Raw genomic sequence first — 26567 nt, forward strand, 5'->3', positions numbered from 1 at the left:
GACTCACATTATAATTCTGCATATAGGGTAAATCAATAGATTAACTTAACCTATCAATAGCGATTCAACCTATTTGCACCAACTTCTTTCACAACGATTCAACCTCTTGATTCCGATTTTTATCACTTATTTCCGAATATGATTTAATTTTACAATTAGAAATTAATTAAAGTGGATTTGGTGTACAATTCTTCTGTTCATAATATACCAATCACTTTTAGAAACACAATCAAATTTCTTAGAAAATAACATGTGACATTACATAGCGGTCTAACATCATTGTAAGTAAATTTTACAAAGATATGAAGCAGAAGTAATCATTTCTCGACCATATATGAATCCATACTTGCTAAAAGCAGGATTAGTTCCATTTCTCTCATGACGGGGTTGGACGGGACAGTCTCCATCTTCTGTGACTCTCGGAGCTTGTGTACACGTGCAGAAACGAAGAATCAAAGGACTGATACTGGTGTGAGGATCGTGCTGTTGATCCTTGTTTCACCAAGGAAATCGTGTATATACATGGGTATTGAGAGTATTAGTATCCTTCAAAATGGGCTATAGTAGACTCTATTTGGTCTGTTACCTGCATTAGGAAGCCGGAGATAAAGAGTCTATCGAGCCTTCAAATACATATGATCGAGCGTATGAAGGATTAGACGATTTCATCTAGCCTAAGTGGATGCTTAAATATATGACATGTGAAATCCATAATCAAACGAGTCGGGTTGATAGCTATTAATGAGAGGGTACCTCGAGTAGCCCGGGCATATAAATGGATGGCACACATCAAGCAGTACTATTATATACGGCTCCAGTTGAGGAAACTTCAGGTATTCCTGGGGAGCCACTAGGAATGTTGGCCAGTGGATTCTTGACAAGTGCATGGCGACCTTGGAGAAACCTTCGGTGTTCCATGGATGGATTTCCACCAGAAGAAGCTGGTAATCGAGGAGCTGAAGAACGAGATCCTGCTTTTCTCCACAGCTTTGAGCTCAAGAAGTCAGTGCCAGGTATCTTGCAGCACATAGCTCCTGCTGCACCATTTTGCGACATCCTTCCAGTTGAGACAGCTAGGTCGAACGAAATTTCATCTAAAGCAAGCTCAAGACCGTGCACACGTGCCTCAAGGGAAGTCATTCCCTTCTGTGAACTTCCAATAAAATTCTAGATTTGTACAAGAAAGTAATGTCAGATGATCTACTGTTGCAATATCTGAGAATGTAGCTGAAGGGGAAAATGTTTAGGGAATTACAAGTGGAAGAATGCTGAATACCTGAAGCATGTCCATCAAATTGGATTGCTGACTTTCAATCTGAAGAAGTTGATTCCGTATCAAAGATAAGTCGTCACACTCTTTCTGGTTCCTACAGATATCTCCCGTTTCATTACTAACAACAATGCTGGTGTCGCCACACGGAACAACACGAGAGACACCTCTGAAGAACCCAAGCTTATGCTTCCCATTGTTCTCCTTGAAAAGGGCACGTTTAATTCCTGACTTTTCAAATGCTTTCTTCTCTCCCTCACTGGTTTCCATAGCATGTTCGCCTTTACCATCGGATGATTCCATCCCGTAACAACCAGCAGGAGTGACGATTTCAACTTTCAAGTCAGAGGGCTTCTTCCGATCCAACTTCTGGAACATCGCTGGGCCTGTTTTCTTCACATTAGAACCAAGAGGACTTCTTTTCCTTGCAGTCGAAGCTGGAGAACCATCAGCATGCGGCGTCCTGGTAGCCGGGCTATCCAGAGGGCTTCTTCTCCTTGATAAAAGAGTATTAGACCCAACAGAGCAGGGAGTCTTGGAGACAGGAGGGTAACGGCCATCACTGGCATTTTCTGAACTCGGAAACAACAAAGTCAATTACGTATTCTAGGAAAAGAAGCACGAAAATGCACAGATTCAGATGTAAGTATATAGTCATATCGATGTCTGAGACAAAAACGAACGTGAAAACGATACCACGAACCAGCCTGGACACCAAATCTACAGCACAGATGAACAAAATAACAATTCCAAGCACTAGAAGCAGAATAGATATTCAACAAGTCAAAAGTTGACAAGAACATGGAACATATTAATATAAACACCTGCATCTCAAAGAAGGAATTTAATACAGAAAAGTGAAAGAAAACAACAAAGGCAAAAAAACAAACTGACATCACAGTTCATAACTGCATAAGAGCTGAAAAAGCATAATCAACACAATAAAGCATTCAGCACATGACACTAAAGCAATGATTAAATCACTTTAATCCATTTTCTGAGGAAAGTTGGTCCTGGCATGATTTACACCATGAATTAACTTTGAAAGGATGAATAAGAAACAGTAACAGTTGTAAACAGCAGAGATGGAAATCATGTAACCAACGTTTAGACGATGCCTCTGATTCCGGTACCGGCGAGAACTCCTCAGGCAGATCTGGAATTTCATTCCAAGCTTCAATCATCTGATTCATCGTCTCCCTTGCTGCCTTCACCTGATCAGATCACTCCATACTCATCAACACACACAATCACAAATCTATTTGCTAAGAAACTGAATTCTAGGTCATTATAAAAAATCAATTGATTCAGCAAATTCACCCAAATTTTAGGTCATTGAAATCAAATAATCAATCAATTAAATCAGCGTAAGATCACAGACCTTATCAAATCTCTTGGCCTCAAAAGTCTTCAAGCACGACGCCTTATACTCAGAGAGCGATTCCTTCTCCACGGCGGCGATCTTCGCTAACGCCTCCGCAGCAGCCTTCCTCGCGGCCCAGTCATCACTGCTCAGGAAATCCACCAACAAATTGAGCAAATTCCAAACCACATTCCCCGCGCCGACACGCAGCACTCCCTCCACCGCCACAACACTCCCCACCAGCGCCAGAAGCGCCGGCTTCGCCTTGAAACAGTCACTCCTCGCCAGCTTCTCGATCCTCGGCAGCAGCCTCCTCAAGCTCGCGGCGTCAGGACTCCTCGATCCTTCGATCGCCGCCGCCAGGCACAGCGCCGCGCCCGTCTGCGCGCTGGAATCCTGCTCCGTGAACAGCGATTCGGCGAACGGCTTGATCAGCGACGCGAACGGAGGGGAGGTGACGTGCGACGAGAGGGAGAGAGACGCGGCGACGCAGGCGGCGCGGACGGAGGAATCGGCGTCGCGGAGGCGGCGGACGACGGAGGAGAGGATCTTCGAGAGGTAGGGCGAGAGAGAGTTGCCGTGGCTCTCGGAGAGGATCGAGACGAGCTTGAGGCACTGGCGGCGGACGGGCGATTTATCGGAGGAGTCGGTGGCGGAGACGGAGGAGATGAAGGAGGGGAGCGCGTCGGCGGAGAGAGCTCTCGCGATCGATTCGAGCTCCGACGCCGCGGCGGAGTGCGTGTCTCTATCGGAGAGCTTGTGGAGGCACGTGAGCACGCGGTGCCTTAGGTCACGTGCCTTGGCCTGCTTCGCCGAATTGGATGCTGACATTGTCGATATACAGCTCGAGAAATGTGAATTGAGTGGTGAATTTAATTTTTCAGTGGTGGCGGAGGCGCCGGCGGCATCTCCGGCGACATTAGTCGGAGAAGATGGTTGAGTCTAGATTTACTATTTCTCCTTTGGGAATATTTATAACGGTGCGGGATAGTATTGTAATTTCTCTTGGTCTTCATAACTAACCATGTCAAACGGTGCCGTTTAGTGGGTACGTAATTTTATTAGAAATTAATTACCGTTTAAAATTCTTAATCAAGAAATATTAATTACTTTCTTTGTTTTCGTCCCTTGCATTCCATTTATCCAAGGGGAGATTTGAGTTACTAATACGAGACTCTTAATTAAGGAAAAACAATTCATTTTTAGCAATTATGGGGTTTATTTATTTAAATCTCTTGGATGCTCTCTCTAATCTAAATCTAAATCAAGAAATGGAAAGCATAAGTATTTAATAGTGATAACTTGTAAGCATCATTTTCCCTCTTTCTTACACCAAAAAAAAAAAAAAAAAAAAAAAAAAAGCGTCATATTCCCCAAAATAAGGTGACAAATCTTTGAACAAATGTATTTATAAATTTTGGTAGTTGATAAGATAACTTGTTGATTAAATAAATATCCAATTCATTAATATATATTTTGAAAAATAAATAAACTACTCTTAAACATGAATGAAGTGAAATTGATTTAGGAGATGGAGGTCTTTGCTAGTACTATATAATAGGACATGTACACTTTGATATACTTACTACTTAATATGAAAATATTACTACATTTTAGTTAATTTCAAACACATTATTTTATACCACTGACTTAGGATCCGTGGCTTAAGTCAACCATTAAGTAAATGATTAGAGATGACATTGGGCCTCATAATTTAATCAGGAATCATGATTTATTCAACCACGCTTGGAATTCTGCATTCATGAGTAAATTAACCTTTTTAAATTGATAATCGATAAACTACAATAACTGACACATCATAATAGTTGTCATTTGAAAGGATAAACTAATTACTCAATACATTTAAAACTATTTTTAGAAATATATTTGTTGGTTGAATTTATTAATTAAAAGGGGAAGGAGTGTATAGTTGAAGGGAATTGGCAATCATTGTTATTCTTTTTCAGCCAAAAGAAATGTGTTTTTTTTTTTGCATCTTACGTTATTAAGCCTTACTATGATAAAGGTATTGTTTGAGTATCAAGCATCAATGATGCAAGAAAAAAGAAAAAGATACAGAGGGCAACCAAATTCCAACATTAATTTTAATTTATAAAAGCATAACATTAAATATTTATTAGTTCGAAATGCAATATATTTTAATAATTATATTTTTTTTCATAACTTATTGAGCATCACAGACTAATCCATCATAATTAAGCATCAAAATTACACGTACACTACAACACATAGGTTCGATCTAATTATAATTAGACTTTGGCTATAATTTAATTAAACTATATAACTAATCAAGACTGGAATCAAATGACATTCCTTCTAATTTGTTAATCGTGAAATTCGAGTATAGTCGCATAAGATAAAATAAAATTTATTTTATACTCCTATATATAACCTAATATAATAATCAATTTTAGGCTTTAGATCACATCATCATCATGTTGTTGATTAAATTCATGATCTTGAGGTTTGGTTTGAATCCATTGAATGACGAATTTTGTTTTTTCCAAAATCATCATTTTCACATCAAATTATCATAGTTTATAATAAATTCATCCTTCTCTAATTTTTATTTTATTTTATAGTATTATAATACTCGAGTTTGTAAGGTATACCTTATACTCCATATATTTAACATATCCATATTTAATATTTCAGAAAACTTTATCCACCATAATTGATCAGCTATGAAATTTTTCAAACATTTATAAAAAATAAATAAATTCTCTTTCACTGACCATAAATTTCAGAACATAGTCATGATTAATTGATTAAGTGAATAAATACTTTCAATACTATTTTGCATGATTATAGTATGCCATTTGTTATCAAGTCACACTCTACCCTCATAAATCGAAACCTATTATTCCCTTTCTTCTAGAAATAATAAATGTGAATTCATATGTACATGCTTTGCTCCACGACCATTCATATATGTTACTCCACTTCTTAATATACATATCTCATACTCCTCTACATAATTCAATAGAAAAGTAAAATAAGAAAAAGAATTATGCAGGGAAGACTCTCCTCTACATAATTCTCTCTGTTACTTTATTATCTCTCCACTCTAACTATTTTATATTATTTTTTCAAAATAAGTGCGAAAAAGAAAGGGGTCTTATATCTTAGAATGGAGAGAGTACATATTAAATAAAGGTGCGTTATATTGCTAACATTTTAAGTTGTCAACTCTGCTAACGTACATATTAAATAAGGGTGCGTTATATTGCTAACATTTTAAGTTGTCAACTCTGCTAACGCACAATGCAGTGTGTTAAAAATATCAATACGATGACGCTAACGCATCAATGCATTGTGTTAAAATATCAATATAGTGGCATTAAAATGTCAACACATAATATCAACACAATTTATTAAAATGTCAACAAAATTATGTATTGACATTTTAATATCAATCATATTAATATTTTTAATATACTGCATTGATTAGTTGACAGAATTAGCAACTTAAGAAAATTAACAATTGATCACACCTTTATTAATTAATCACTTCATTTTCATACAAATAATTTAAAGACAACATTATTACTATGGGTTTTAGTTGGGAAATAGAAATTTCGTGTCGGTTGTGTCTAGCCATTTTGTTAGACAATCAGTCGTATCTCAATCACTTCAAACCTATTTTACCAACCACTTTATTTCAAATGATTTCTCGAATCTATTTTAAGACAAAATAAGGGATTAATTATAGATTGGTGGCCTTCTTTTATAGAAAGAATTATTATTATACGATACAATACTCTTTTGGGAATTGTCACTATGTTTGGCTTCATATTCATGTTTTCTTATTTTTATAGAAAAACAAAAAATGTTTGGTCGCTTCAAAAGTACTCCTAAATAGTTTTGTGTTACATAGAAAATAAAATTTGTTTGATCCCTTCAAAAGCACTAAAACGTTTTGTATTGGATAGATTGAATACTTTGTTCAATCAATAATCTGTTAGCAAATTGGAATATTGAGAAGAAAAAAAATTACTGGCTTATGTTGTAGATTAGAAAGTAGTGTCTAAATTCTCCTCTGCAACAGAATTGTCGATTTAATCAAGTGAGATATATCATAGATCGGCTGAAATGAAGATTGATATTGAGTTTGTTTCCCTTGGCCTCCAACCGAGCTTTATGGACTTTGTTTGTGTTTCTGTGGTATCGCGCCGAAGTTCAATTTTTTGTTGCATTTTTTTCGTTGGTCGTTGTTGCTTATGTATGCAATTAGGAATTGGGGTGTTGTTTTTCTGTTTTGGATTTTGTAGTAGTACGATCGCCTATCACAAATCTTTGCTCATTGAATGTCGACTGGACCATTTTTCTAGTAATAAAAATAGTACTAATTCATTATGAAAATTTAAATGTGAATGTGTGATAGCTATAAAATTATGTAATTATAATATTTTTTCCCCTTGTTTTGGAAAATGCTCACACAATCAAACATCGCAAGAACTAGACCAATCTACAACAGTTTGCACAGAACCACAATTATAAATTATTAATTATAGTTTAACTAAGCCACTTATTAGAGTTTTTGTTAGGATTTGTTTGTCTTACCGTGGAGGTGTTTTGTTCTCCAAATAAAAAGTTACTTTTTAATTTATAAATATAGTATAATGATTTTCAATTGGAGACGATTAGTTATATGCTTCATTAAATATTTTGATACGTTTCACAAAAACCTTAGATAAATGGACGTGAGACTTAATTCATTTTCAGAAAATTGGTAGACAGTATTTATAGACATAAAACAATATATTCAGTTCTCATTCAATTCAATATCCGCTAAAGTCAACTTTTTTATTAAATGCACGTGAATTAATTATTCTCCCCTTTACTGAATTATCCAGAGTCTTCTGAAACTATTTTTTTCCCTAACTATATTAATTATAGATTTTTTGTTAGATAAGTTTTAATTGTTGGGTAGCATTTGGAGTGAAAAATTACTATTAATTTCGTAAGACACCACATGAATGGAAAATTTGATTAAATTATATACATTTATAATTTCGAAGAAAAATTGCACATAGAAAATGCCGACACCGTCAAACTAGGATTTTGGTATATTAATGTAGGGAGACATATTTATTCAGCATAATTGGTAGATGAAATGTCACACTCAAATATTTTACATATATATTGACATTAATAAGCTGAGGGAGTGGTCAGTGGTCAGCAAACATTCATGTTTTTATGCAATTAGTTAGGTTAAATTTATCCCAAATAGCAAAGTTAATTAAATCATCAAAAAAAATCTAAATAGAGATGTCTCTAGCTAATTATAAATTTTAGTTCCATATATTCGGATATGTACGTGATAATCTAGTTTGTAGTATTAGCATAACTACTGAATGAATGGTTATTTGTAATTACTAGTACTTTAAAAATATGTTCCATGTTGAAATAAAATTAAATCAAAATTCAATGAATTTGGACCTACTTGAAAAATAGGTCATGTATTTCTCTATCAAAAAGATCTTGCATAACAAGTGGAATATCACTTAAGTAAGATGAACTGAAAATTGAAATATTGGTATTAGCTAACACGATATTGACTTCAAATAGACCTTTAATTATTTAATATTTTCCTACACATGTAAAAGTAGCCAACTTGATTTGTTTAATTTGTTCTCTTCTTGACAGAATAGTGTCACTTTTTTGGAGATATAATATCACTTAAAACCCAAGGAATTATTGATAGAGTATTCTCACCAAATAATTTAATTGTTGCCAATTATGTAATTCTATATATAATTTCGAAAATATATGGAGTGAAACTATCCATTTTGAGAAATCGATTAGTAAACATGTCACATAAGAAATATTAGAAGTAAAGATAGGAAAAATGCTGGGAAATTTTCCTGGAAAAAGATAAGGGAGATGTTCAAGGAAAGAAAATACTCCCTCCGTCCCGCTTTAGCAGTCCCATTAACTTTTCTATCCTCTTTTTGTAAATATGATAAAAAAAAACAGTTAAAGAGGAGAAATGGTAAATTAAGAGAGAGAATAATATAGAGAAGAGTCTTATCTACATTATTGTCTCTCTTACTTTATCATTTTTACAAAAAGATGATAGAAAAGTCAATAGAACTGCTAAAGCGGGACGGAGGGAGTATGATAGAACCATTTTATAGTATGACTCAAACTGTAAATTAAGGTTCCCCTATATCTCATGTGGTATTGCTTCATTTTTAGACAATGAGTAATTGAACTAGAAAGTTTGAATAACACTCTTTTTCTTTATTTTATCATAGGTGTACAGAACCCGCCTTTGTGGAATTCGACTAATCCTGCTCAACTGGTTCTGCAGAGTAAGGTCGAAAGTCTCCCAGCGGATGGCGGGATTGAATAACACTCTTTAAATAAGTTCAATATTCAATTTGATCAACTAGTTTATGTTTTCTTTAGGAGTCACAATGTGAGAGTTCAATTTTAATCATCACACAATGTTATCTCTTATGGGACCGTTAGATTACAATATTTACTTGTGATCAGAAGCGATGTCTATTCTTAACTATTGTTCGGTTATATTTTTCTCAAAAACTCGACCCATAATAATTTATCTTGATCCATCCTCATAGTGCTAAAATGACATTGTATCTCTCGATTATTCATTTCAAATTCAATCACATGACAAAAAAATCATGAAAACTACCTTCAAATCCTTCGGTTCGAACTATTCAAGTTCACATCATTAACTTGTTTTAGAATGAGGATCAGTATGTATTCTCTTTTACCTCCGTGACTGTTGTAATTCGAACCTAGATTTATTGATTAGAGAAAAAAAGTGAAAGTTACAATTCATTATCGACGAAAAAAATAACTCGCATTGACTAGTACAAGGTTTTTTGGTTTAGTTCAAATGTGACCAAAATTCAATGTTCATTAACTCATTTATAAAAATTAAATTCGAGCATTTGGACTATATCTAAAATGGGCTTTTTGTAAAATATGTATAGGTTATCTTTCTATATTTATTAATATATTGGGCTTGTAAAGCTCGATAAATCAAATGTAGCCCAATTAAAATCAAACAACAGCCGTCTTCTTTCTTTTAGTATCAAATTTGGAGATGGCATTTTTTTTAAAATTATTGTATACGTAAATTATTCATGTTTTTACATTTATTTCCATGACAAAACTTACAAAACCTTTACTACGTATATTAGTTCAGTTTACCTATATAATTTTATATGGATTTCGAGAGAGAATACTTTATGACCAACTATAATATAACCAAATAGCACTATTTATATTGAAAATATATAAATAAAAGTCGAATACTCCTTATATGAGCTTTAGTCATATGAATATTATTCAGTTATATGGATTCGTCCAGATACTTAATTTTGAGATAATGTCACATGAGATTAGTTTTAACTTACAAGTCTTGATTTTCCCCTTATTACAAAGTTAGTCTCAAATCATTTAGCCAAATCAAATAATCTCGACCTTAACTTGTAAGGTTAGCTACACGTGGAATTTTGAAGCCTTTTTCCTCATGGAAAATCTTTTGCCCTCTATTGCGGAATTTTGAGCTTCCTTTTTGTGCTAGTTTGTTACTCAACGTGTACACATAGCCATCTCTCACTTTCACGTATGTGTGTTCACATATATTACATGTCTTTACTCCTTTTTTATAGTCATCTTTTTTGTTAGATTTTAAGAATAAAAAGGGCACAATTTGCTTATATGTACTACTACCAATTATAATAGGTACATATTCATAATCTAAGAATTGTATAATAATTAAAATAGTGGATTTGAGATAGTACATCAATCCAACTTACATGGAGTATGGTTAATGTTATATCGATTCTTTATAGTTAGTCACAATATGACCAAATAGCATTATTTATATTGAAAATGTATTTCGTAAAGGTGTTCATCTACATAGACTATACAAGATTCAGTCTTACGAGTGTTGTTCGGTTAGATGGATTTGATAATTAATCTCGGAATAGTGTTATGTAAGATTAGTGTTGGATCTGTAATTTCATCTTCCTCAAATTATGTAAATATTAATTTTATATTGAAACTTTCAGTATTTTTGGTAATATGATGCTTGAGTGCCTAGAAAATAAAGTGAGTTTGATAGGTTATATGAAAATTAGAATTCAAAGCAACATTGTAATAATTAATAAAACATTATTATAAGCAAAAATGAAGGCCAGTGTAATTTTCTACACGTGAAATTCATAATCTTCGTTTTGTTTCTCACTTCATTCCGACACGAGATCTTATCACCAAAATTCCAAAATTGTCTAATAACTTAGATATACTAATTGATTTTATAATTATTTAGTAACTATTTTTGTATATCATCTTCTTTTATTTTAAAAAATATTGAATCAAGTTATTACAGATGGCATTAATTTTATAAAGTCGAGAATCGAGATATTAATTGATGATTACAGCAAAGATTAGACTCGCTATTTTATTGCAAAAAAAGAGTTTTATGTGACCCCACAACTCATCAATTTAATTCGATGTATGAAACACAAAAAACACAATTATTGTATTTATGATTTTTCACCGATTCAATATTACTAATTAAAATAAATTTAGATAATTTTTTTAAGAAATATTTTTAAGCGAAAATTAAAACTTTGGATTAGTACTTCAATTACCTTAAATCCACACTGTCACAAAATGCTAAAATTAACAAGATAAAATCTATTACTAGTACTTCCATAACAAAAATATCATTTCTCAACCATATAATATTCTGTAATAATAACAATAGTATCACGAAAAAGCCCTCGCAGATCCCTAGTAACTATCGAAGGAAGGTAGGGGCAAAATGGTCAAAATGACCGTATTTAAGCAATACAACTGCGAAGCTGAGAAAAGTAGAAGAGGAAAAAACGAAAGGGTTGAAACGAAGCAGAGCAGTTGCCGTTATCCACATTCTCTCTCTATATCTACCGTTTTCTCTCTCCACCCGTTTCTCCGATCAATCTGTTTAGGGTTTTTCAGATTCTGCAACGACCTGACTCAGCCATGGTTTCCGATTCGATCCCCAACGCCTCCATCGCCTCATCGAACCTTAGGGATTTCGCCAAGAAGAAGAGGGTGCGCCTTGCTTTTTGATTCGTTTGGGAAATGTTTATATCCGCATTTTCATCGCTGCGTGATTAATTGGATTGGAAATTAGGATTTCTGTTGTTTTAGTGATTTTTTTGGGGGAATTTTTTTTTACATTTTATCGTTTCAATTGATTTTTCTCTCGTTTTCAATTTCCGATAATGATTTTTTAAGGAATCCGGCAGTTTCTAATCTTAATAAGCATTGAGCTAGAGATATTTTATTCTCAATTTTAGAAATTTGTGGTGAATTTTTGTTTCTGCAATTTCTGAGATCGGCTATTTGTTGATTGGAAACTGTAGGCAAACCGCTCGGCGAAATTGAAGCAGTGCAAGCTCGATGCGCGCCGTGAGCAGTGGCTTTCTCACGGTTTGTGGATTTTTCTATTTATTTGATTTCCTTTTCCTTTTTCCGAATGCACAAAATGGATCTTGTATTTGGGGATGATATTTCTCCACTGTTATAAAGCTCCTGCTTTTTCATTAATTGTTGCATTTCCTATGAATTATTTCAATAATTGTAGCTGTATTTGTGATTTGCATTTTCTGTGAATTATTGCAATAATTATACCTGCATTTGTACTGGATATATTTGGTGATTTGGGGTTTTTATGGAACCAGTGAAAAATAAGGGTGAAAGTAAGGCGGATGCCAATGGAGGGGTGACTGCATCCACCGGGGCATCTGTGCATTTGGAAAATCCGAGTAGCCAACCGATGGGGAAGCTAGAGATTAAGATGAGAAGTGAGGAGGGGATATATGGAGATGGTTCACCGATGAATCATTACAGTGACTCGGACTCCGTTCAGTCCAACAGCCCGACCAGCCACACCAGTAGTGTTTCGGGAAGCAACGATTCTGGGGCCAATTTCACTGGAAGTAGCGGAAGCAGCAGCAGCAGTAGTACTAATGGTTTCTGTTCAGGGAACATGAGCGATGAAGATGTAGGGGATGCTGGCGATGATGATTGCTTGGAGGATTGGGAGGCCATTGCTGATGCATTGGCTGCCACTGACGACACGCAGAAAGATTCGCCTCCTTCAAAGAATCATGACCATTCTACAGAGTCTGGTTCTCAGGTGGATGCAAGTGACCAGATCCATACAGCCAGTGCTGATCCGGAGAGGGGAAGAACTGCTAATCGTAGGTCCCTGGTAAATTGCTGTGCTTGGAGGCCAGATGATGCTTGTCGTCCCCAGACCTTACCCAATTTGTCCAAGCAGCATAGTTTTCCAATGAAGTCTGAGCGCCATTTAGACCAAGGATCAGTATGGGTCTGTAAAAACGTCGGACCAATCCCCACAGCATGTCCGATATGCTTTGAGGATTTAGACTACACCGATTCAAGCTTTTGCCCCTGTGCGTGTGGTTTCAGGCTCTGCCTTTTCTGTCACAAGAGAATACTTGAGGAGGATTCCCGTTGCCCAGGCTGCAGAAAGCAGTACGAGGTTGAACCTGTTGATGGAGAGGCAACGCTGGACGGAGGCAGCTTAACCTATCGATTGGCTCGTTCTTGTAGCATGGTTACAAGGTCTTGAAAGTCTCTGTTCCTTAAACTTGTATGTCGGGTCTCTCTTTCTGCGTGCGTTCTTACTATTAGACTGTTTTTTTAACAGCCTTTAGATGTTGGTATATAATATCTTTTGAAGCTCAGGGAATTAATCTTTTGATCATGAGTTTTCTTGATATGTCTTTTAGTTGTACTGTGGTTATGTGATGTAGAAGACCTATTATGTGAATAGATAAAAGGGCAGAGAAATGAAATCCATTGAGTTCTTATCTTGGTATCTTGTTCCATTTTGAAATGATTAATCTCTCTTGATTGTAACACACTGATTTTTAAATGTGTATAGCAAGCACTCTAGTTTGAAAAAATTATCAAGATTGTTGAGAATTTTTAGTTTCTTTCTTGTGCAAATATTCTGATGGTTGATTCTTTAAGTTCCAAAACTCCAGTTGGCTTGATTTTATAAATTTAGAAGGCTTGGTGATCACTGTGATGGCTGTGGTGGTGAGTTGGAATTGTTGAAAAGGAACCTATGCTTGAAGAGGACATCTTTGCAATTTATTATTCTGAATCGAGCTGTGATCAATGTCGAACTCTTCTTAAAGGCCGAACTAGAGACCAAATTAGAACCCTTCATTTTTTTTTTATCTTGCGGTTAGGATTAATTTGCAATTAACTTAATACCCAATACAATAAAAACTTGCTGAGGGGTATTTTAGGAAATCAATTCTTAACACATACATAACGTGATTCTCTCGCAATTTTCTTCAATTCTCTCGCAATTCACGATCTGCTCTGCGTCGATCTTCTTCAATCTGTCATCCACGATCTGTGTTGATCTGCGTTCATTCCACGTTCAATTCAATTTTGCAATTCAATCTGTGTTTCATTCGTTTCGGGCTCATCAAAAGCTATTGGAGGTGCTGGAGGGGATCGGTCGGCGGCGGCGGCGGCGGGGCGCTTGACAAATTGGGTGGCACTGACCCTTAATTCACAAATTCTGCTTCAATTTCTCAATATTCCGACTCTCATGGAGAATATTGACAGATTGGAATCAACTTCAACAAATTCTGCGGTTGAAGACGGATTAGGATCTACATCAACAGGATCTACATCGATCAATGATGGATCGATTATGGATGATCTTAGAAATTCAGGAGGCTCTCTTCTTGATACGGATTCAGATTCGGATTAAGAGCCAGAATCAAATAATACCGCAGTTGAAGGTTCACGACTTTTTCTAATTGAGCAATGTATTATCTTCGATTTTTTTTTCCATGTTTGTAGTGTAAACATATTAATAATGAAGTAAATGGTCAGAAAAATGAGCTAAAAACTATGTTGGAACGTTGGAACGTTGATCCATGAGCTTAAAACTAATGAAGTAAAACAGATTTTTTTCATGTTTGTAGTGTATATGCAATTTGTACTCATAATGAACTAAACTTTGGTTATCCTGAAGTAATAACAAGTAAAACTGAACTTATGTTCTTGTTGAATATTAAATGTTGATATTATTGTAGTGTATATGCGATTTGTATTCATAATGAACTAAACTTTGGTTATCCTAAAGTAATAAAAAGTAAAACTGAACTTCTGTTCTTGTTGAATATTAAATGCTGATATTATTGTAGTGTATATACTGACTTGTTTGCACATTAAAATGAACTACATATTTTAATGAAGTAGTAAATTGATAAGATGAAGTAATAAACTATGATAATGAAGTAATATAATTGATTTGTTTATACAGTTAGGTATATTACCAAAATGAAGTAATAAAACATGATAATGAAGTAATAGTCTAAATATGAAATATAATGTTTACTTCACCTCCAAATTAAATATGAACAATGAAAAAAGAACTATCAGCCCCAAATTAAAGTATGATTTCTAAGACTAGTAAAGTATGTTGACATGCTCTGAGTCGAATTAATGTGGGCGGTAACAGCAGTGCATACTTTTCTTCGTAACATGAGGCAATAAAGCATTTGTAATGAAGTAATAGATACTAAATATGAACTATCTATTTACTGTGTTGCATGGGTTTAGGGTTTTAGGATTTAACTCAACTGCTGACTTGTTTGCACATTAAAATGAACTACATATTCTTTTTAATAAAATAGTAATTGCTACGATGAAGTAATAAATTATGATAATAAAGTAATATAAATGATCTGTTTTCCTATTAACTATAATCTAGTTAGTGTGAAGTATTGAATTCATATAATGAAGTAATATAAATGATCTATTTATACAATAGGTTTTATTACTAAAATGAAGTAATAATACATAATAATGAAGTAATAAAACATTATAATGAAGTAACATCTTTAACTGATGTGTTGTTTGCACATTAAAGTATGTCATCAATTCGACTCTTATTGAACTAAATTGTTGTTATAATGAAGTAATAACACAACAGAATGAACTAAATTTTTGTTATAATGAACTAAATTTGTAGGCATAAATTGTTTGTTTTAATTTTCCATTAACAGTAGTTTGCATGTTTTATATCAGTGTCATACTTACACAAGAGAATATCAATAAAACAGCTCATTACTTATAGTTGCTTTTTCTTCTCATCTGTTTTGTCACAATTCCTTGAATGCCGACCAACCACGTAGCATTTGGCAAATCTACGACCAAGCTTGGACAAATCCTTTATTTCTTCATTTGGCACATCTACGACCAGGCTTGGACATATACTTTATTTGGCAAATAAAACAAGACACTGGTGTAAAACATAAAAACTAACTGTTGTTGGTCAAAAATTATAACAAACATAAATCAATCCAGTATATAATAAATTAAAAATGAATAGATATTTACTTCATTCTAGTAGGATTTTACTTCATTTTAAAACATTATTACTTCATTGGCCTACGGTTTTACTTCATTCCAGTATTTGATCAAGCAAATGCCATATACATACGAAAAACCAAGTTTCCCTACGTTTTCACTGTATATGAATTAATCAAACCTCTACATTCTTTGAAACATTTCTACGAACACATCAAAGGCACAACTCCAAGCAACCATCTCTTACCTTAGACTGCTTTCCTCTTCTACTATGTCTCTTCATGCTCGAATCACAATTGAAACCCCACAGATACTCCAAGCAAATAGGCAATTTCACCTTCGATAAACGATTTGCGAGTGTCAACATTTCGAGTGTCAACCACAGATCACATTTCGACTTGAATAGGTTTGAGATGTCGTCAATTGTAGAAGAGGAAGTTGTGGAGTTGTCGATTTTGGCAGAGAAACAACGTTTGAGCATTGATTTGCAGTAGAAATGAGCGTCGATTTGCAGTAGAAATGAACGTCGATTTGGAGAAGAAGATTAGTGTCGCTTTGTAGAAGAAAATGCGTCGATTTGTAGAAGAATTCTTCGATTTGGAGAAGAAGAGAGCGAGAGAGATGAGAAAGAAGATGCGCATCGTGAATGAGGAGAAGCAACGTTGAAATTTTTTACCCTAGATGTAATTTAACCGAAATACCCTTGATTTGAAGTATATTGCTTACATAATGAAGTAGCGAAATTCATGAGGCATAGTTTAATCTCATCCGTTAAAATCTAGATCTAAGGGCCCTAATTTGGTCTCTAGTTCGGTCTTTAAGACTGAGTTTGTGAATAATGGGACTTCAGTCATGTTATTACTTCATTATATTAGTTTAGTACTTCATTCCGTTAGTTTATTACTCCATTCAGTCATGCTATTACTTCATTCAGTTATGATATTACTTCATTTCATTAGTTTACTTCATAATGTGTTATGACATAATTATCTTTTAGTTGATGTAAATTCAGTATATAATGAATGCGAAAAATTACTTTATACTCCCTCCGTCCACGAATAGAAGTCCCGTTTTTCCATTTTAGTCCGTCCGTGAATAGGAGTCCCGGTTCACTTTTACCATAAATGGTGATAGGGTCCCACCTTCCACTAACTCATTCCACTCACATTTCATTTAAAACTAATATATACAAGTGGGACCCCTATTCCACTAACTTTTTTCCACCCACTTTTTTCTTAACATTTCTTAAAACTCGTGCCGCCCATGAATGAGACTCCTAATAACGGACGGAGGGAGTATTCATTTAGTTCATTATGCAGTGAATACAGTTCATTATTTAATCCAGCAAGTTTTTATCGAATAAAATAAATGTTAATTTTTATTTTTTTTTAAAAAAAATTTAAAAAAAATAAAAAAAAATTTAAAACATTTTTATTTAATAAAATATTAAATTAATTCTAAATTAATCATAACCATAAGATTAAGAAAAATAAATGGCCCAAATTTGATCTCTAGTTCGGTCTTTAAGAAAAGTTCGACATTGGTCACAACTCTGTAAGTACATAATTATTAATCCTCCATTCTATCCTAAAAGTTAGACCACATCAATATATTACTAGGCTTAGAAAAACAACCAATAAAAAAACAATTGGACAAAAAAGGGCTAAAATTAAGACATGAGAGTTGAGTATCTAGTTTTCGACTGTTTTAACCTTAGCTTACAGACAAGAAAATCACTACACTATAAAGACACTATCAACTGCAGATTTCACATAAAAAGGAAGCAAACAAAAACAATGAAACAAAAATACAAATGATTTGCATGTTAAATAGATGGTCCAGAAACAACAATGGCTGTCACTTCGTTTTTCTAGCTCGACATGGCATTATCGATCGACTGGAGCGCTTGGTTCGCGAAGAAACGGACATCGACGTCAGGGTCCTCAGAGAGCTCTACCAAACTGGGACGGATCGTCTTCTCCACCACCTACGAAGCAAGAAAGGCATTTTCAGAAAGATGGGGAGACGGTTAAATCGAAGCCGTGAAGGGGGTTTGTTTTACTCACGGATTGATCAACGATGGGGATCATCGACTGCAGCACCTTGGCCACGTTGAATTTGATGTTGGGCACCCTGCCAAAGTTACAGGAGGCTCAGATTATCAGAGCTCGTTCGGCTTAAGCTTATAAGATGCAACGTCTAGCTTATAAGTTGACAAAGTGTTCGGATAATTGAGTATGTTACCTGTCCTTGGTCGCGTTGACAATGACGGGCAATAATTTAGAGCATGTTATGTCGGAGCCCATGACCGGAGCAAGTAGCGAGATTGCCTGTAGCACGGTCATACGGTACAAATAGTGTGGGTTTGTCACCATTTCCAAGACCTGCATAGGAAACCAGGGAGATGCTCGAGTTTTCGACATATACAGAGAAAAAGGGTAAAATGGGAATACGTCGAAATCTAAGATGCAACAGACCTGAGGAACTATATGCTGCATTGCCCATTCAGGACCGAATTCCTCGGCCAGACGCTTCAAATTATTAGCAGCAGCTTCTCGGATCGAGTAAACCTGCAGAAAGTAGTACGCAAACTCTTAGAATATGATTGAGGGAGTATTGTGTAAGTGAACAGTTGGGATGAATCACAAACCTTATCCTGCAGCCACTGCATGCAAAGGGCACCGAGCTTGTCGTCGAAAAATCCAACACCCAACTGACTAGCCAACAGAGGAATGTACTCTATGATGGCAAGTCTGACTCTCCAATGTCTATCTTCTGCCAGCTCGACGATGGCTGGTAGTAAAGATTGGGAAAGTAGGTCGATTCCTATAACCTGTGCAGGCAGGAAGAAGATATTAAGTATGGTGTGAATAAAGTGAAACAAGAAGAAGAACCGAATCGAGGAGGCACAGACCTGATTGACTTGGTCCAGCTTGCTAATGATATTGAGGCGAACATCAGGGAATTCGTCTTTCAAGAGGGAGAGGAATATGGGAAGAAGTTGTTCGATCGTTGCATCCTGCATAAATTTGTAATATAACCAAATTTAAAATAAATAAATGAATAAATAAAGACGTTAGAGCTGATATAATACTTCCGAATCAAGCTGACAAACTTTACCTTTCCTAAGACGGGAGCCATTCCCATAATGACAGATGCCAAAGCAGATCTTACATGTTGCGAAGAATCAGATGACAATTCCTGCAAACGATGATATGGGAAAACGATTAGGGCTAATTCTGTAACAAGTGAACAAGTCGAGCTAGAATTCGGCCTAGAAGGTTACCTTTACGCAGGGGAGGATATGCTGGATAGCAAGCTCTGGATCAAGAATCCTACAGAATTTTGTAACTTTTCCGGCAGCTGCTATTCGCACTTCGGCTTCATTATCTCGGAGCAGGCGCACATATGCAGGAACTAAATCAGTCCTGAAACATATAAAATCACGTTTAATCATGAATACAACTCATTGTAAAAAGAAGGGAAAATCAAGCTAAGCAACGGATCGGATATAAACACTTACTTAGTAGGTTCAGGCCCCACAGCCTCACAAAGCTCATACAACTGATTGGCGACCATGTAACGAACACGCCAAGACTTATCCTGATGAGAACAAACGTGTATCAAGAGGGTTTCACGGTAGGAGAGAGGGAAAAAATGGCAACATAATCAACTTGGACAGAAGAACAAGTATTTCCAGTTGAAAACTATCATGAGATACCCATACCCATACTCAAAAGCATAAAAAATAGTAGCTTCGAGCTCACCCAAATTCATAGCAGTATACAACATAATGAGAAATCAAGCACAAACAACATTATCGAGGCTATATATACACTTAAACTACTTCTTACCAACATTACCAAGGAAAATCTTCAAGCAAGTAACTATAATAAATTCAAAATAAATGGATATAATGCTTCATAGCAATAGTTTCGACTGTACCTGTGAGAAGTTGACAATCACAGGGAGAATGTGGGCAACACAATCTTGAGGCTCCAACAACTTGCCAAGAGCAGCGCAGCTCTCAACAGCTAGTAAGCGAACAGAATCTTGATCTGGAAAGAACAATTGAAACGAGTCACTTTCAGTATACCTATAGTAACATTTACAATCTTAACTTCCCATCGTCTGTAGCTACTTGTGATTTAAGACAACAGAAGTAACAATTCAACAAATTTAACTTTTTCTTGCACTTTTTTTTGCACATGGTATATTCCTATGGTATCTCAACAATGATTTCGAAGACTCAAAACTCAATTTACCATCTTGTGTGAGGTCCTCGAACATAGACATGATATCAGTCTTGAGATGAGCAGCTTCGACCGTAGCAGCAAACTTCCCCAAATTTGTTGCAGCCGCTCTTCTCACCATCGGCATATCATCTTGACACAATTGGCTGTACATTGACCTTAATTCTGTCTTTAGCATATCCGGGGCACTTGGATATGCAATCTGAAATAAACCACAAGCAGAGACACGGGCCGTAAACCACTCGCCTGCTGCCAGTCTCTGTATTTATCAACAACAGAAACAAGTTGAGTCAGAAAACATATAACTAACATCATCGGTGCCTAACCAACCATCTTGACTCCTCAATAGCATAAGAAATGAAGTAACACGAGCAAACTAAATCCAACCTTCACAAGAGGAATAAACGAGTCGACCAAATCACTCTCCCTCATTTGTGATCCAATTCTGCACAACGACTCCACAGCTTTGTCCCTCACACATGTCTCCTCCACAGTGCAAAGTGTTTCTAGAGGCTGGAGTAGCACGTGAGCGTGTTCTTCTCCTCCAACATATGGAATAAAGACACCCAACTCTTCAGCCATGGCAAGCAGCACCTCATCATCATCATCATTGTTCTCGCTCAAGAATGGAATCAACTCCTTTCTAGTCCTCTCCTCCCCAAGTGCACGCGCAATGGTGGACAGCCTACGAATGGAGTTCAACCGCAGCTGAATGTCTTCGTTCTTTAACTCATCTATCAGGACTGCTATTGGATACAGTGGCTCATCCACCATCGACATTGTGCACAAAATAACAGTACGAAAATCTGTAATGCCAAAAACAAAAACAAATCAAGAACAACATCAGCATACCAAACACACACATATACAATTGAACCTTTATTTACACAACCAAACAAAAAATGAAACTAAATTCGTTTAAAAATTACTCATCAAACAATATCAAACCCAACCCACATGATTAAACTGCTCAAAACTTCATTTCCCAATCAATTTAGGAAAATCAAAGAGCTGCCAAACAGATCAGAATTTTCATTTGAAAGAAGAATGTATGAGAACTATAATCTAACCACGAGATCCCATTACTAATCATGCCAAAATCACTAACTCAAATGAAAAGGGCTAAGCTCAGGTCAAGAACAAGAAAGAAAGGCACGAAAACATTATCCTATCCGACCTAAAATAGGGGAAGCGAATTGAAATTACAGAAAAAGGCAGATCAAAATCGATGGGAAGAAATCCAAGATCTGGGCTTTGAATCCCCAGCCAATTAGGGCAGATGGAGAAAATTTCTCAGATGCATACAACTATAGTGTAAATTAAAATCACGGAAATAGAAAGAAGGAGAAGAGATTTTACCTAGGGCACCGGCTCCCTCAGATTCAGAGGCGTTTTGGGAGAGATTCAGAGACGGGTAGAGAGAGGGAGATATTTATGAATTTGTATTTGTGTTTGCAGACCGATGATTTTCATGTAATTATACAAGAAAATGCTACCCAAATACTGTGTCATCAAAGAGGAGATAAAAATTGGATCTTTTTTTACTTTAATTGAATAAAATCTCCTTATCCAATAAAAACATTTCTTTTATTATTGTAATAAAAGCGGCAAAGACCGCTAATAAAACTAAATCAACGAGAATATGAAATATCTAATCTATCGTGAAGCAACCAACTATTGAGACCTAAAAATTGCATCTCGGGAATATAATTTCCTCTCTGAAAACTAAAAACATTTTTAATTAGAAATTTCTAAATCTTTAAAAGTGAAAATGACCCATTCTGATTTGGCCAAGAAATTTGAATTTGTTATTTTAAAGAGAAATAGGCACATAAATTTCTAATTTTCTCTTGCCTGTCTAAGATCATTAAACATGTAGTAATACATATTAAAAAGTTGGGACAAATCACAATATAATTGTATTTCCAAATGTTAAAAATAACATAAAATTGGGTTTATATTGTAAACAAGATAAATGCTCATCTTGATCCCAAAAACAATAGAAGCTAAAATTCTTGATATTTATTGAATGAAATATGTTGTTCTTGAATTTTATTGATCAAATATCAACATATTCAGATACCCAACTCCCACACAACAATTGACAGTTTAAAGATCAAATCTATGAAACTTTTGCAGCCAAACTATACAAAGAAAATCACCTCTTCAATCTCAACTCTTAACTAATGTTGTTCTTGAATTTTATTGATTCAAATATCAACATAATGCCAACATATATTTCATAAACCCAACTCACATACAATAACTGACTTATTAAAGATCAAATCTTTGAAACTTTTTGGAGCCAAACTATATACTCTTAAAAATCACTTCTTAAACCTCAAACTCCTCACTAGCCTTGTCCAAAGGCCTCCACATTCTGTTAGAACAACAACATCAGGATCTATAAACCCTGCCTCCTCACTAAGCTCCTCAAAGCAGTCCACCACAATCTGCAGCCTCGCCACGAACTCAATCAGAAGTGAGGCGAATGTGGCAAGTGACAAGGCGCTCGCACTCTCATAAGTCTTGGCCTCGTCGTCTCTCACCAACACTCCATCACTTTCCACCAGACAGAATGAGGAAGGCCATGGCACAAGCCTCCTCACATTCTGCTTAGGCAGGAAATCTTTGTCTGGCAACCGCGTTAGAGGCTTTTGCACGTAAATGGAAGTCTCACTCAAACACTTTAGCCCAAGATGTTGTAGTGGAGGATCATCTAGTTCTTCTAGATCCTTCCTGCGGCTGCCAACCTCCCAGCTCTCGGAGTTCACAAGGAGGAATGATTTATGGTCTATCTTCTTCTGCAGCTGCTCAGCCGCCTCGTGCACTTGTTCTAGAATGTTCTTGAATCGTCCCAGTTGCTCCATCTTGTCTATCTTGCTTCCCAACTCGCGCAGAACCCTTGCTCCCTCAGAGCTCACCTGCTGGAGCTCTTCACGGAACACCCTCCGTTTCTCTGGTGGCGCCTGAGATCTTGAAAAGTTAAACCCGAGATCTCGGGCTAACAATGTTAAAACATGACAAAAACAAAAAGGTACCTGAATTTCAGACATAATGCATCCATGAAGTGCCATCACAGTGTAAGCACAGTGCCTAACAGCGTTGCTCGCCTTCACATACGTCCTCCACGGATAATGAAGCTTTCTGTAGCGCCCGTGAGGCGGCTCCCATAGAGCAAAGCCTAACTGCATATGGTTTAGAGTTATGTTACCATCTTGAGGCACTAATTCATGATCAAAGTTCATCTCTTTTTTCTTTTTTTCTTTTAAATTTTACCAAGGTTTGCTCTCTGCTTGCAGATTCTATGACTGATTTGTAGCCAAGGTACATCTGATCACTGGATGCTGGATCCATGAACCGGCTGCTCATTCTTTCGTAGTTAGCACTCCTCAAGTAGCCATTGACACAGCCTGATCAAGAGTTCAAGAAACAAAAAGGTGACCTTTTTGGGAAAGAATATGCATTTGTTGTGTTTTTTTGAGTGAACTAGAATTAGACCTTCCAAAGATGAAGCAAGCTCTCTAAAATTATTCACAACAAGGCGGTGCAGATCGTCTCCGGACCATATAGGGTACACACAGATGTTGACGACGAAGCAGGTGCAAGCACCAAGAGCAATCAACACAAGTCTAGTAAGAATTGCCAATACATAGCCCCCATTTCTGTTCCCAGCTACCATTAGTATGCAGAATGTGAGCACAAAAACACGGAATCCATAATCGTATGGCGCCATTGTTGGGTAAAGCCTCAAGTACGATGCACAACAGCCTGCAAACCATGATTAAAACAGAGTAAAAACCAGTCTCATAAACCTATTTTTAACTTCATTTAGCAGAGCACCATGATAAAACAGAGTAAAAACATGTCTCATACACCTATTCAACTTAAATTTAGCAGAAAAAATGAAATCTTGACTAGTCCCATTTCTTGTATCTTAGTATTAAAAACCAGCCACGGAAGTTTATTCAACATCACTTAGCAGAAAAACTGTAATCTTGATTAATCCCATTTCTTGAAATCGAGTAAAAACCAGTCTCATAAACCTATTCAACTTCATTTAGCTGCAGTTGTAAAAAAAGAAAACTTGATCACTCCCATTTCTTGACACACAGTAAAAACCAGAAACATAAATTTATTCAAGTTCATTTAGCAGTAAATGTAATCTTGATTGGTCTCATTTCTTGATACAGAGTGAAGAACAGTTATACAAGTTTTATTCAGCTTCACTTGGTAGAAAAAAAAAACTGAAATCGTGAATAATCCCATTTCTTGAAATAGAGTAAAAATCACTCACATAAACCTATTCAACTTTATTTGCCAAAAAGCAGAAAAATAAATACTAGTACTTGATTAGTCTCATTTCTTATACTGAGTGAAGACCAGTTCCACAAGTTTTATTCAGCTTCACTTGGTAGAAAAAATAACTGAAAATCATGATTAATCCCATTTCTTGATATAGAGTAAAAATCAGTCTCATAAACCTATCCAACTTCATTTTCCAAAAAACAGAAAAAAGAAATACTACTACTATAGATTAGTCCCATTTCTTGAAACAAAATAAAAACCAGTCACATAAACTTATTCAACTTTATTTACCAGAAAAAAACTGAAATCTTGATTAGTCCCATTTCAAGAAACAAAGTAAAAAGGCAGTCTCATAAACCTATTCAACTTCATTTAGCAGAAAAAATTGAACTCTTGCTTAGTCCCATTCCTTAAAAAATTGTAAAAACCAGTCACATCAACTTATTCAACTTCATTTACCAGAAAGAAAAAAAAAAAAAGAAAAAAAAAAGAAATCTTGATTAGTCCCATTCCTTGAAAAATATTACTAGTAAAAATCAGTCACATCAACTTATTCAACTTCATTTACCAGAGAAAAAATGAAATCTTGATTAGTCCCATTTATTGAAACAGTGTAAAAACCAGTCACACAAACCTATTCAACTTGATTTACTAGGGAAAAAACTGAAATCTTGATTAATCCCATTTCTTCAAGAATAGTAAAAACCAGTAACATAAACCTACTCAACTCAACTTCATTTAGCAGAAAGAAAAAATGAAATCTTGATTAGTCCCATTTCTAGAAACATACCAGTGATGAAGAAACTTATAACAATAACAATCTTCTCCCATGGTCCGGCCAATATCGACAGCCCTGCAAATAAAAAGGCCAGTGTTCCAGCCGAAAAGGTGCCTAAACCACGGTTGAACCCCTTGATGAATGTCGCCCCTACACAAGATCCCACAAACACACAATTAGTCCTCTCTCTTCCAGGCAAGAAACACGCTGTGATCAACGCCCACGCCTACCTATACTGAACTCGAACATCACAATGACAGTAAGGATAGCCCAGATCGAATACTGGGACACATCTTCAATAGGCATTTCCCATAATATGAGCAGTGAAACAAGTGCTAATGCAAAGCCCATTTTGAGTGCATACACCACTTTTCTCGGATCCTTCCGCCCCATCTCCAACGCCTTTCTGGCGAAATCACATGAGTCGCGCCACCGCTGCGTGAATCCATTGCACACTGAGGCCAGACACGAGCAGCTGCTCGTGTCTTCCTCAATGCTTCCCATGCTACCTAAAGAAAGCAAGCTAGTTTTGCTCATTTTTTCTCTTTGCTTTGGAGCATTATTGTGATTGATCAAAACATATATAGGGAGTTAGACACCACATGTGATTGATTTATTTCACAGTTAGTTACAAGTTACAACTTACCAATTGTAGTAAAATAATAGTTGAGTCAAAATCATTCACAAATGATGACGATTTAAATTAGACTTGGGTTCCCCAAACGTAGCTGTCACAAACCAGATTCCAAATCTTGATTCTCTTGTTTAATATGTGCAAGAACGTGCGTAAAGACTTGAACTTTATGCATTATTTTTCTCCTACAACTGATTTCAAACGTGTTTATGTTGTCACACTTTGCTTAATTTCGAAAAATAAAAGTTCGTGTTGGCATAGCGGTAGAGTAGTAAACACTTAGAACATTTACTACTCGAGGCCAAAGGTCTTAAATTCGATGTTGCAAGAAATTAAAAAAGGGAAACTATGAAAGAAAAAGTTGTTGATGGTTCATTCAAGAAGACATAACATCATGAATGATGATGGAAGTGATGAAATTAAATAATTATTAGAAGCTTGTCTGGAAAAATCAACTAATTAACACAGGTGTAAGAGTTTTCATTGGCTCTCTCAACTCTGAATCGATATGAAGAATTATTAAATGATAACTTGTCGCA

General features: G+C 35.7%; 4 protein-coding genes across 4 annotated transcripts; 1 reads left to right on the forward strand and 3 right to left on the reverse strand.

Annotated features, from left to right (window-relative positions):
* Positions 1 to 215: 215 nt before the first annotated feature.
* Positions 216 to 3542, reverse strand: LOC125214927 (TORTIFOLIA1-like protein 3). Its single transcript, XM_048116158.1, has 5 exons — positions 2652 to 3542; positions 2376 to 2484; positions 1277 to 1842; positions 754 to 1167; positions 216 to 586 (listed from the first exon to the last, which is right to left on the reverse strand). Exons 1-4 carry the CDS (start codon positions 3462 to 3464, stop codon positions 790 to 792), a joined length of 1866 nt encoding a protein of 621 aa, XP_047972115.1. The 5' UTR covers positions 3465 to 3542; the 3' UTR covers positions 216 to 586; positions 754 to 789.
* A 7985-nt stretch (positions 3543 to 11527) lies between these two features.
* LOC125215868 lies at positions 11528 to 13533 on the forward strand. Its single transcript, XM_048117444.1, has 3 exons — positions 11528 to 11735; positions 12050 to 12116; positions 12368 to 13533. The coding sequence occupies exons 1-3, from the start codon at positions 11664 to 11666 to the stop codon at positions 13282 to 13284; spliced, it is 1056 nt and encodes a 351-aa protein (XP_047973401.1). The 5' UTR covers positions 11528 to 11663; the 3' UTR covers positions 13285 to 13533.
* Positions 13534 to 17703: 4170 nt separating this feature from the next.
* LOC125214549 (serine/threonine-protein phosphatase 2A 65 kDa regulatory subunit A beta isoform-like) lies at positions 17704 to 21818 on the reverse strand. Its single transcript, XM_048115622.1, has 13 exons — positions 21668 to 21818; positions 20696 to 21114; positions 20321 to 20567; positions 20001 to 20113; positions 19579 to 19658; positions 19342 to 19483; positions 19176 to 19256; positions 18970 to 19074; positions 18706 to 18888; positions 18533 to 18625; positions 18300 to 18439; positions 18122 to 18188; positions 17704 to 18042 (listed from the first exon to the last, which is right to left on the reverse strand). The coding sequence occupies exons 2-13, from the start codon at positions 21086 to 21088 to the stop codon at positions 17926 to 17928; spliced, it is 1761 nt and encodes a 586-aa protein (XP_047971579.1). The 5' UTR covers positions 21089 to 21114; positions 21668 to 21818; the 3' UTR covers positions 17704 to 17925.
* A 604-nt stretch (positions 21819 to 22422) lies between these two features.
* LOC125215711 (aluminum-activated malate transporter 9-like) lies at positions 22423 to 25976 on the reverse strand. The gene is made up of 6 exons (XM_048117225.1): positions 25625 to 25976; positions 25407 to 25544; positions 23810 to 24079; positions 23588 to 23721; positions 23350 to 23496; positions 22423 to 23277 (listed from the first exon to the last, which is right to left on the reverse strand). The coding sequence occupies exons 1-6, from the start codon at positions 25929 to 25931 to the stop codon at positions 22636 to 22638; spliced, it is 1638 nt and encodes a 545-aa protein (XP_047973182.1). The 5' UTR covers positions 25932 to 25976; the 3' UTR covers positions 22423 to 22635.
* Between the last annotated feature and the right edge of the window lie 591 nt (positions 25977 to 26567).

The sequence above is a fragment of the Salvia hispanica genome, chromosome 3 (genome assembly GCF_023119035.1).
Source record: "Salvia hispanica cultivar TCC Black 2014 chromosome 3, UniMelb_Shisp_WGS_1.0, whole genome shotgun sequence".
NCBI classification, from domain to species: Eukaryota; Viridiplantae; Streptophyta; class Magnoliopsida; order Lamiales; family Lamiaceae; genus Salvia; species Salvia hispanica.

Coding starts and splice junctions, on each gene's coding strand:
- LOC125214927 (XM_048116158.1), bottom strand. CDS start 3,464: ATGTCAGCATCCAATTCGGCGAAGCAGGCCAAGGCACGTGACCTAAGG. Junction 2,485..2,651: donor AGGCCAAGAGATTTGATAAG/GTCTGTGATCTT, acceptor TGATCTGATCAG/GTGAAGGCAGCAAGGGAGAC. Junction 1,168..1,276: donor ATTTGATGGACATGCTTCAG/GTATTCAGCATT, acceptor GTACAAATCTAG/AATTTTATTGGAAGTTCACA.
- LOC125215868 (XM_048117444.1), top strand. CDS start 11,664: ATGGTTTCCGATTCGATCCCCAACGCCTCCATCGCCTCATCGAACCTT. Junction 11,736..12,049: donor ATTTCGCCAAGAAGAAGAGG/GTGCGCCTTGCT, acceptor TGGAAACTGTAG/GCAAACCGCTCGGCGAAATT. Junction 12,117..12,367: donor TGAGCAGTGGCTTTCTCACG/GTTTGTGGATTT, acceptor TTATGGAACCAG/TGAAAAATAAGGGTGAAAGT.
- LOC125214549 (XM_048115622.1), bottom strand. CDS start 21,088: ATGTCGATGGTGGATGAGCCACTGTATCCAATAGCAGTCCTGATAGAT. Junction 20,568..20,695: donor CGTTTATTCCTCTTGTGAAG/GTTGGATTTAGT, acceptor TGATAAATACAG/AGACTGGCAGCAGGCGAGTG. Junction 19,257..19,341: donor ATATCCTCCCCTGCGTAAAG/GTAACCTTCTAG, acceptor CATCGTTTGCAG/GAATTGTCATCTGATTCTTC.
- LOC125215711 (XM_048117225.1), bottom strand. CDS start 25,931: ATGAGCAAAACTAGCTTGCTTTCTTTAGGTAGCATGGGAAGCATTGAG. Junction 25,545..25,624: donor GATGTTCGAGTTCAGTATAG/GTAGGCGTGGGC, acceptor GATCTTGTGTAG/GGGCGACATTCATCAAGGGG. Junction 24,080..25,406: donor TATAAGTTTCTTCATCACTG/GTATGTTTCTAG, acceptor CATGGTTTGCAG/GCTGTTGTGCATCGTACTTG.